General features: G+C 45.5%; 1 protein-coding gene across 1 annotated transcript; it reads right to left on the bottom strand.

Annotated features, from left to right (window-relative positions):
• Positions 1-265: 265 nt before the first annotated feature.
• LOC142586136 (uncharacterized) lies at positions 266-5166 on the bottom strand. The gene is made up of 7 exons (XM_075697388.1): positions 4898-5166; positions 4299-4407; positions 3969-4086; positions 3397-3605; positions 2800-2871; positions 2234-2404; positions 266-283 (listed from the first exon to the last, which is right to left on the bottom strand). Coding segments are annotated over exons 1-7 (699 nt in total). The 5' UTR covers positions 4900-5166.
• Positions 5167-11719: the final 6553 nt, after the last annotated feature.

The following is an 11719-nucleotide window of genomic DNA, read 5'->3' as shown; positions in this document are numbered from 1 at the left end:
AGCTTGACAGTAACGGCGACCCCATGCCACACAGTCTGCCCCGAAACACGGGCTCCAGAATGCACTACTTGAGAGGGCGGGCTGTTCGCGACAATGTCATTGGCATGTTTGGCACAACCCGTGCGCAGCACATGCGTTATCTGAGGAGTGTGCGGCGGCAGCTGCGACGTCAACAGCAGCGTCGGCATCGCTAGGTGCATGCACACAGTTTTAAGTAATTGCATTGTGCATTTCATGCTGTGAAATTGCAGATACATTTCCCGTGCTAAGTTGTAGTTGATGTCTGCGTAATGCAAAGCATTCATGATTTGTTGAGAAATGTAAAACTTGTTAAAAAAATTAAATTATGGGGTTTTACATGCCAAAACCACTTTCTGATTATGAGGCACGTCGTAGTGGAGGGCTCCGGAAATTTCAACCACCTGGGGTTCTTTGACGTGCACCTAAATCTAAGTACATGGGTGTCTTCGCATTTCGCCCTCATGGCCGGGATTCGATCCCTCGTGCTCAGCAGCCTAACACCATAGCCACTGAGCAACCACGGTGGGTACATAAAAGTTGTGTAGTGAAGGGTGATGTAAAGCCTGCATTTATATTAAGTAAAACAGTATCATTAGTGGTGACATATGAGACTGAAAGCAAGCTAAAAATAAGTGCATATTCAAAGTGTCTGCCACAATTTGCTTGTTGCTGCTGTCGTCATCTAGATGCATGTAGCCTGATTCTTACTCGTATCCCCTTACGCATTGATGGACATAAGCGCCTGTCTCCTCGCTTTCTACTAGCACAGAGAAGCTCACAGAAGCAAAGATGTACAGTGCACGTCACACCTTCCGCTCCATGAAACGTGCTGTTGCACGCGCAGCTTCTAGGTCCTCCACCATTTTGTCTCGCAACAACGGCAAAGTTCCTTTCGAGTGACGAAAATGCCGTCCAACTGGTCATCCGACATGTCAAACGCTGTGGCTCCCGCGAGCAGTTGATAGATTTCAACAAAGTGACCTCACTTGTATATAGCAGAACTCAGCAATGTTTGTACAGTGCAAGCTAGCACTAGAAATGTGGATGCGATGTGTAAATAGAAGCACTAGAGGAAAACTGCACCTTTCTGTATTTCAGCTTTCAACATACACTTGTTTATGTACACATCACATGCAACAGTCTCTACATTGAAGAAGTGTGAGTACTCAGTAGTAGAGACATTATGCAACATATCACAGACACGTTGGAATAAATATTGGGTCACATTGTTCTTGCATCATAATATATCACAGGTAACGACATGCATCGTTTAAGAAAACTGTTGTACACTGCACAAGTACAAAGTAATAACAACTGGCTTAAACTGCACCAGAAACAGAAATGAGCAGGTGCTTAAATCACACGCCAACCGAATATTTATCACAGCGAAATGTATAGGTACATCACTACATGCGAAAGGAACATGCTGTTGGGGCGCTCTGAAACTGAAAGAGCCATAGCACCATACTTTGATATTCAGTAAGACAAACTGCATAAATATTACACACAAATTGCACCACAAGGGCTAAAATACAATGTATCACAACCTGAAAGATTACTGAATGACAACAAAATGTTTGATAGTGAGACAGATGTGCAAGAAAAGAGACATTCCAGCTCAGTAGGTAGTGACACAAACAAATATGCAACAAACAAAAAATAAATATTACAAATGAAAAGAAGGAGCATAGGCAAGGAATTTTCATAACTTCTTTTTCTTTTTTGCTGTGTATATTGGCAGGTTGCTTTCGACATTGTAGTAAGGCCTGAAACTTTCACCATTCGATGACAAGGATTAAATTGTAGAACAATTGCAGTATGGCGTCGTGCTTAAATTGACATGACAATAACTAGGCACCTCAAAATTGCAGTGCCACAGTCGGAATGCCCGCATACACCAGGCCTACAGGCACTTTTGCAGGTGAGCCTGATGGTGTGCACGCTCTTATGGCTGAAGTAAACCTTGAAGAAAAAATTCATGCTGCAATGGCTATGCTACTTATGGTTGCATGAAAGGGTGACTTCAGCAATTATTTATTTACAAACTAGCAATATTTTCCCTTCATATCATTAATACATCAGCAAATTTTAAGATAAGTTACAAATTCCTTGCAGATTAGTTACAAATTCCTTGCGTATGCTACCTTTGCATCCGTTAATTATGTGGGTCCTGAGAGGGGGGAGGGGCTTGGCTGCCACCATGCCCCAGTGCAGCCAGCAGCAGCTGAAGCAGGCGCTCGTTGGTCTCGTGCGACCGACGCGCCACTTCGAGGCGCTGCCACTGCACTTCCCGCATTCCCGCCACCTCCTCCCCGAGGTGCCGCAGGCTCTCCATGTGCGCCTCGTGGTGCTGCCGCAGGCTCTGCATGTGGGCCTCTTGGTGCTGTTAGCAAAGACGTGTAATTAGTTTAATTACAGAAGCTCAGTAACAAGGCCTTCGTGTGTTGCATTCATCCGCATTTGCAGGCTATTGTCTTGTCATTGTATGTTCAAACACTGGAAATATCTTTCTGGCCCATCAAACTTGTGCCGTCGCATTCTATTAAGATGTGTTCCATTGCTATACCTGCTTCCTTGAACTCAACGCCACTTTTTTCTTTTTGCCACATAATTGCGTAGATATTTACACATGTTATATCACGCAAATGTGTACAAGATATCACCACGGGACTAAACGTATACGTTATGCTTGTTCACTGATTAATATAATTTTTAGAGAGGTCATATGCTCATCAATTTCATACGCAGAAAAATATACATCTGTGGCCTTACACACACCTGCCGGTTTTGCTCCAGCAGTTGTTGGCGGAAGCGGGTGTCCTCTTGAACTCTCGCTTCCTCCAACTGGCTCTGGCGAACGTATGCGGCAGTAGCCGTCAGCACAGCACCATCGAGTTCCTGCTGCCTGGGCTGTCTACGGGGTGCCCGTGGCTCTCAAGGGGTAGGCTGCGGCACCTGCGGGGTTGGCCGAGGCACCTGCGGGGTTGGCTGCGGCACCTGCGGGGTTGGCCGAGGCACCTGCGGGGTTGGCCGAGGCACCTGCGGGGTTGGCCGAGGCACCTGCGGGGTTGGCCGAGGCACCTGCGGGGTTGGCCGAGGCACCTGCGGGGTTGGCCGAGGCACCTGCGGGGTTGGCCGAGGCACCTGCGGGGTTGGCCGAGGCACCTGCGGGGTTGGCCGAGGCACCTGCGGGGTAGGCTGCGGCACCTGCGGGGTTGGCCGAGGCACCTGCGGGGTTGGCCGAGGCACCTGCGGGGTTGGCCGAGTCACCTGCGGGGTTGGCCGAGGCACCTGCGGGGTAGGCTGCGGCACCTGCGGGGTTGGCCGAGGCACCTGCGGGGTTGGCCGAGGCACCTGCGGGGTTGGCCGAGGCACCTGCGGGGTTGGCTGCGGCACCTGCGGGGTTGGCCGAGGCACCTGCGGGGTTGGCCGAGGCACCTGCGGGGTTGGCCGAGGCACCTGCGGGGTAGGCTGCGGCACCTGCGGGGTAGGCTGCGGCACCTGCGGCGTTGGCTGCGGCACCTGGGTGGTAGGCTGCGGCACCTGGGTGGTAGGCCGCAGCACCTGGGGGGTAGCCGGTGGCTCTTCATGCAAGGCAAAAGCAAAGACTGCTCACTCACTGTTATCCGACCTACACAGATTGATTGGCCTAACCAGTCACTTTGAAATGTCATTATAGCATCATAGCTACAATAATGATACACAAAACAGGTAGTTAGAGCAAAAGATGCCAGAGAAAGTTGCTGGTAGCAGTAACCTATAACATGCACAAGGAATCTCTATTACAACATCATGTCATTTGTAGTTTTGCATTTCTCCTCCATGAATAAGAGCTGGATGCTGGACACAGAGGTAATAACAGCACAGTGACGTACTTTACTTCATAGCAAGATCATGCAGCAACTGCAAACAACAATGCTACTACAAAAGCTAGGTCACTGCCTTACGTGTAAGGCCACTTGGCCCAGCAACAGCTGCAGGGCCCGACACCACGAAGGCAGTTGTCGCTGGTGGATGTCTGCGGGAACCGCTGGGCCCTGCAGCTTCCTCTGAACTTATGTCGTCCTGCAATCATAGTAGTGTTCAGACATTGCGAGCAGTGTGTGCAATGCGCATCATGTACACAAGTTGCTGCTCAGAGTACATAACCTATATTGTCACTTGCACAGAAAAAGGGCTTAAAAATTTTGCAATATTGTGTTACAATGTAATGCTGAAAATTTGTGAGGTCAAAGCAGGTCACACAAACAACACTTTTTTAAATCCAATGTACGCACCTCGCTATCGGCGAAGTACTCAGGGGGGGAAACAAGGACCCCTCCTGTCCTCATAAGGACGTCGAGGACGCGGCCGTCGACGCCACCCACTTTGCCACCTCCAGTAGCCCTGCAAACACGGCAACAACGACAACGTGAAACGACGTTACTGTCAGCATCATTAGAAGCTCACCTCTTCTCGCTCGCGGCCCTGGCCGCTTCTTTTTTCGCTTTATGGGCCATCTTGGCCCAATGGTTGCGCCAACGGCTGGTAGTCTTTACGGCTGGCCCCTGTGCGTTAAGCACCGCCGCCACCTCCTCCCACAGTTGGTTTTTTCGAGCAGCAGTCATACGTGGCGAGAACTCTGTAGAAGCTCTCGCCAGGTATGGGTGCTGCTCGATGAACTGCACGAGAATAGCCGCCTGCTCTTTCGACACCCGCGGCCCTTTTGCTGCCATTTTCTCTTTGTCAACTTGGGAATTTCAGCCGGCCCGCAGCACAGTAAGAAATTTAGAGGCAAACATTCTGTCTAAGCTAAGCGCCTGCATAAAGTGCTCACTACGACTCATTTCTGCCTTTTTATACCACTAATGTCAAAAAAGGTGAAGTCACTACTCACATTTAATGTTGTAGCAGCTTCTTTCTCGGAGCGTATCAGTGCAGGAAGTATTACCGATGCAGCGATAACTTTGACTATCGTTATGTCATGGCGGTACCCTATGGAAAATGCCTTGACAGTTCTCGATCCACTATGTTGCAATGTTTGACCTCGGGGGCTACGGATAATTCTTCTTGGCCCTTCCTAAAGAAGAAATTATCACACGTCAGACATGCAGCGAAAACCACACGACAATGCAAGCACTACACGAGCAATAGTTACTCACCTTAATCAGTATCTGACGGGGGCGGCGCCGCAATTACGGGCACGCAAGGGGCTGTCAGCTGTTCAGACAGACACGCTAGGGGCTGTCAGCTGTTCAGGTAAACAAAGGCTGCCATTTTGCGTGCGCTCAACGGCATGGATTGGATGCACATCCGACTACTATGTGGCTACGGCTTCAAAAATAGAGCACTTGCGTTTGCATTCCTTTGGACTGCGGCAGCTTTTGCGTTGTAATGTAACAAAATGAATTTGCTTTACGCAGCATGGAAGTCCGATTTTATTAAGTGCCGTTTTATAAAACAAATTTGCTATACAGTCCCGGAAAAAGAGAAGAGAATACGAAAGAAACATCCGGCCAATGAAGGGAGCTTCTGATTGGACGATCCAAGAAACGTCGTGCCTACGTATACACAATTTCCAAAATTGATGACGTCACGCAGAAAGTCATTGGCATGAAAAAAGGCATTCCTAACAAAATCGCGCCCCAGAATGAACCATACAACTGTCCTTTTAGTATTTCAGAGTTTAGAGCTGCCTTGAGCGCATGCAAGAGCTTTGCACCTGGACCTGACAGAAAATGTATGAAATGATCAAAAACCTACACAATGACACGCAAGTTACACTACTCGCACTTTTTAACACTATTTCGGCTGTGGGATACCTTCCAACCGCATGGAAACAAGCCATTGTGGTCCCTGTTTCTAAACAAGGCAAAGACCCTTCCTCAGTGGCAAGTTACCCCACGATAGCCCTCACAAGTTGCCTTTGTAAGGTATTTGAAAAAAAAATTTATAATCGCAGGCTCTATAATTTTCTTGAACTGAACAACATGCTTGATCCCTATCAGTGTGAGTTCCCTATCAGTGTGAGAGAAGGGCGCTCCAGAACTGACCATCTTGTACACATCGAAGGAAACATCCGTGACGCATTTGTACACAAACAGTTCTCCCTATCCATATTCCTCGATATGGAGAAGGCATACAATACAACGTGGCGCGACGGAATCTTGAGATACTTGTCAGAAATGGGCATTCATGGTAATATGCTCAGTGGCAAGTAATCGCCCGATAGCCCTCACAAGTTGCCTTTGTAAGGTATTTGAAAAAAAATGTATAATCGCAGACTCATAAATTTCCTTGAACTGAACAACATGCTTGATCCCTATCAGTGTGGTTTCAGAGAAGGGCACTCCAGAACTGACCATCTTGTACACATTGAAGGAAACATCCATGACGCATGTGTACGCAAACAGTTCTTCCTATCCATATTCCACGATATGGAGAAAGCATATCATACAACGTGGCGCTACGGAATCTTGAGAGACTTGTCAGAAATGGGCTTTCATGGTAATATGCTAAACCTAATGGAAAGCTATTTGTCCAATCGTACATTCCGTGTAAAAGTCGGCAATGTACTGACACGTCCTATTACACAAGAAACTGGTGTACCCCAGGAATTCGTGCTTAGCTGCACGCTCTTTATAGTGAAGATGAACTAGCTTCGTGCTTCATTACCACCGGCCATTTTTCACTCTCTCTTTGTGGACGACATTCAAATAGCTTTTAAATCTTGTAACCTCGCAGTGTGCGAGAGACAGGTACAGCATGGTTTGAACAAAGTATCAAAATGGGCAGAGAAAAACGGATTTAAAATCAATCCTAACAAAAGTTCTTGTGTTCTTTTTACACGAAAGAGAGGCCTGGTCCCGGATCCTTGCTTAGAACTGTGTGGACAACAAATTCCTATCAACAAAGAGCACAAATTCCGGCTCCGTTGATTCTGAGACATTTACGCGCCGAGGTGCGCAAATGGCGGACGCGGACTCCAGTCTGTGCATTGTAGAAACGTTGGAAAAGGGGTTTGTTTGTGTTTTCGCTTAACATAATCTTGTTTTCTCGAGAGCTATCATGTCTGTAGGCTTTTTGTAAGTCATAATTTGCGATTTTCGTCCGTATTTTAGCTTGAGCAAATAAAGAAGTTCAGCGAATGCCTTGAGTCACATGAACGGCTTGGGTATGTGTGATTCGAAAATCGTTTTGCCGATGTAACGTTCGACGCCGTACGATTTTCTGCCGAACGGTCCCCTTAACGCTATCGCGTTGCGTGCAGCCTTTAGCTTCCAAGTGCCAGGCCTGCACAATGCTGGCTTTCCCGAAGAGCTGTGGCTTAAATAGCAAGAAGCACGATTGAACAAGTGAATTGAGGGCACCAAACATGACACTGTCAGCTTTAAATCAAGAAGGCGCAGCCTGTCAATGTGCCACACATTCATAACCTATCCCACAGGATCAAGAAGGTGGCTGGTAAATGCGGCATCCCAGTAGTCCTTTCGGCGCCTTGTCAGTGTGAATGAGGAATATCTTGAATGGAGCTGCAAAGGCCGTCTACAAAACACATTTAACTTCATGTTTTTAGTAGTGCATAGTGGATGTGGTGTACGGGATCGCACATTTATGTGGAAAATGTCATGTCGGTCAGACCATCCCATGGCTCAATGAACGATTTATAGAGCATCGCGCACCTCTTAAGTCTGGTGGGGGGTGCATTGCCGGCAGTGCTCGTGCAAGCCTGACTTCAGGGCAGCCACGTGCTCCACAGCTTTGCAATGAGCAAGCTAACAAAATCTTCGACACATTGTGCATTAGTAACGACGAAACTCACAAATGTGTGAGTACTCCTTTCCTAGCCTTGCATGCCAAGGAAAAAGATTATTCAAGCGGCTATGAAATTGTGTTGAGTAACAACTGCGCCTCCTGCTTCTTTTCTCATGTTTCTGCGCAAGCATGTGCATTGCTCTTTTTTTTGTCCTTAAACACTTAATTTGATGTCTAGTGCCCGGCCAGTCTATGCGTCTCATTTTTTTTGTGTTTGCGTTGATTTGCGCTTCTTATGATGTGGAAGTTCATGTACTGCTGTATTTATAATTTATGTAATGATAGCCTCATAGAATATGCCAAGTGTTGTAGAAATACAAGCTACACTTAGGCTATCGGAAGTGCTCACTTGTGATGAGACGCACATACTGGGTAGCTTTTCTGGTTGGCTGGTGGGCACAACCTGCAACCGGTGTATCTGCATTTTCTGAAATATTCTACATGGGCTGACTGAAATTACCCATGTGTTGCTTGTATACGCTCATTAAGGTGACTTTCAAACACAGGTACGCCCCATTATTTTGTTTGCAGCCCCTACACTAAAGCCACCGGTCGCACCTGCTCTTTCCCGTTACAATATTGCACAGTTAAACAGATTTCTGTTTGCTACAACTACTTAGTGAAATAAACCTCATAACGGGTAACCTTAATACATGAAAAAATTGTTGATGTCGTGAAAATTGTAGGCCAATCCACTCTGCAAAGGTGTTTGCTCAGCAAAGCTGCCTAGAGCAACCTGTAAACTGCTTTTTATATTTTATATACGAAAGATTTTGTATGCTGTCGGTGCCATGGCAGCGTGTGTATCGCAATCGAGAAACGCATTCAAGGAACTCTATTTGCTTCCCATTATTACCAGGCTAGTGACATTCCCACTTCGTACTCTCCTATTGCCACGGCAGCTTACTTAGCAACAGTCTTACTAGGAACATATGACAGGGAGTGCTACGTGCGTTGCATGGTTCACGCGCGCCTTATTATCAATCACGTGAGTTGGATGCTCCTTGTGTGCCTTTTCTTTATTGAAACAAATGCTGCGCTGTATGTTGTATTCGTGATTCCAAATGAGATGGAGAGTTTTCTCTTCAAAATTTTTGGAATCGTTTTGTTCTATCGACGGAGACAAAAAAATGCCGGGATGCGAGCCATAGACAGCTTTGCTGTAAGATAATTTCCACTGATGTAAACATTTTTCGTCTTCAGGCAGCGTTGCATCTTTCGGGACCATCAGAGGGTTCGACTGGCTGTGAACAGGTCGCAGCTACCACAACACTTGCAGGTTTCATTACAGGATTCATCTAGGCATCTGGCTGACGTGTCATTTAGTCAAAAATAAGAAGCTAAGCAACTACCACTTAGTATTTTGCCTTGACAAATTGATTTGGTTATAGGGCAACAGAGTGCGTGCGCGAAAATTTTGTGCACTTTGTTTTGTTCATATTTACATAGAAAAATATTTTCGTTTATAATACTAAAAAACAAATATTTACAGTGCTCTTTTGCCTCCTGTATTAGAGCAACTTATCCTCAAATAAACGTAAACTAATTGGCTACCCTTGTAAATGGGCATACCACAGCATTGAACCCCCCGTATTGTGATCCACGCATTCGTATATATGAATATTTGATGCCTGCTAGAATTTTAGGGCAGGCACCTTCGCTCAGGAGGTGTGCGAGTTGCGACCACCAAGACAAAGGACAAGTGGCACAAGGAATAGAAAGCGCTTTAATTTATGAGGTGACGCATCACTCTAACAATCACTGCAGTGTCGCGTCCGATAGGAGAAAGAACAAGGCGAAGAAGCAAGCACTGGACAGGCTATGCAACCAAGTGTACTGGCAACGGGGAGTGACAAAAAACAGCCGAAGCAGACAATCAAAAACACAATCTTGCCTTCGATAACAACAAGCAAGGCGGAAAAGCGAGCGCAGAATGGGGCAGGCAAAGACAGTCGCAAAGGCGAAAGACAAAGTCTTCATTTACGCGGACACTATGCAAATGTTTTACCTGCGTGCTTGTGTTTTACCGTTTTGCTTCTGTAACTGTGTGCATATGTGCGTGCATGTGTGGATTGGTGATTGCGTGCACAAATACACATTCTGCAATTGTATTCGTGTGAGTCCTTGTGTGCATGCGTGTTTGTGCTGAGTTTTTGTGTGTGTTTGCTCGTGAGTCCGTGCATTCGTGCATATTTATGTGCATGTACGTACGTAAGCGCATCTGTAAGTGTGTGTGTGTTTGTATGTGCGGCTGTGTATGCATACCTGTGTATGTTAGGACATACGCGCGCATATTTGTATTCTGTAGTTTCACGCCAACTTCTTGTTGGTGGATTATTAAAGAGCAGCGACAATAACCTACCAACCCTTACAAAAAATTCTAGTAACTTTCAATAAACTTTCTTTAGACTAATGTTACTAGAACCTACCGACAGTCTATTGAATTTCTTCAGACCGTTTTCAAACTTCTTATATACTTCATACCAACATCCTATCGACTATTGGCCACCGATATTCAATTGAAACCCTTTTTACAAACTTTCTTTAGACAATGAATGAACATCCTTTAGACACTAAAAGCAGGATTTATCGACCATTTTCATACTTCTTAGAAACATTTTAGTAACATTCTACTAACTTTCTATTGCTCGATCTAGAAACATTTTAGTAACTTTCTGTCGCTCGATCTAGAAACATCTTAGTAACTTTCTGTTGCTCGGTCTAGAAACTTTTTAGTAACATTCTGCTAACTTTCTGTTGCTTGATCTAGAAACATCCTAGCAACTTTCTATAACTCGACCTAGAAACGGCCTAGTAATATTCCACCAACTTTCTATTGCTCCCCCTAGAAACATTCTAGCAACTATTTTAGTATGCTTTAAATTTGCTGGTGACATTTAAGCAAATTTCTCTGGTATTGTGGTGCTGTTCCAATGTAACCTGCAACATGGGTAGTATATATAAATGTACTTGCCTATGAACAAAACACTCCAATCTTTTTGAAAACTAACATTTATTTAGCACATTTCAAAACCTATGTGCAAGCATCAATGACATGTTTTTGATCTCCGCTGTGTCGAAGTGCCTTGCTGTGTAGCCTAAGGGAAGAGAAAAAGGAAAGAGTTAGTTCAGCCTTATGTCTCTGTTAGTGTATCTGGGTAGGACGGCACAAAGGAGTGATCCACAAGATTTTAACTTCAAATTACGAATTAAAGCAAACGTTTTAGTTGTCTGCGCTGTCACACATACTCAGAATGGCGTTCTCACGCCTTGGGTCCAAAGCCTCTTTTTCGGCGACATCCTTGTGGGCTTTGGAATGCCGCCCAAATAGAGATTTGTGCTCTCTTAACTCTTCTGGGCTGAAAAGAACCTTCAGGAGACCCGTGCACATCTTTAGCCTGAGTTTTTGCGTCTCGCTGCAGTCGTGCCAGTGTGGCCTCATCAAGGAGGATTTCTTACCCAAGGTCCACCTGAAAACGAAAAGCAAACATTAGTTCTCGTTTTTATGCTTTGTAACTAAAACACTTGTTTTTCCTTTGCTATAATATTCGGAAAGGGTAATTTCTTACTTAGATGGTCTATTGTAGGAAGTCATTCTATGATACAATAACATAGGTTACTTTGCAACAAAAGCTGTGGTTTATATCTATAGGTTTCTTAAACACTTCCAGTGAGTCAGGATGCAATAGAAATGTGATGGCTTCATTCGGCATATTGCTGCATCTAGACTTTCCAGCTCACGTAAAACTTGCAACAATTGCTACCCCATTTCACTCTTCAGAAGTGAAGTGTTTCATGTTTCGACTTTATTTTATGTCACCTCAGCAGCGAATTCCAGCAATTATGTAAGCTTTGCCACCAACCCATCTTTCGTCCTAATTAGCCAGTTTTTCATTTGGGGCAC

The sequence above is a fragment of the Dermacentor variabilis genome, chromosome 6, assembly GCF_050947875.1.
Source record: "Dermacentor variabilis isolate Ectoservices chromosome 6, ASM5094787v1, whole genome shotgun sequence".
Lineage (NCBI taxonomy): Eukaryota > Metazoa > Arthropoda > Arachnida > Ixodida > Ixodidae > Dermacentor > Dermacentor variabilis.
Note: the sequence above shows the minus strand (reverse complement) of the source record. Positions and strands in the feature narration are given on the sequence as shown.

Coding starts and splice junctions, on each gene's coding strand:
- LOC142586136 (XM_075697388.1), bottom strand. Junction 3,606..3,968: donor TGGGCCAAGTGGCCTTACAC/GTAAGGCAGTGA, acceptor CCTTGCATGAAG/AGCCACCGGCTACCCCCCAG. Junction 2,872..3,396: donor TGCCGCAGCCAACCCCGCAG/GTGCCTCGGCCA, acceptor TACGTTCGCCAG/AGCCAGTTGGAGGAAGCGAG.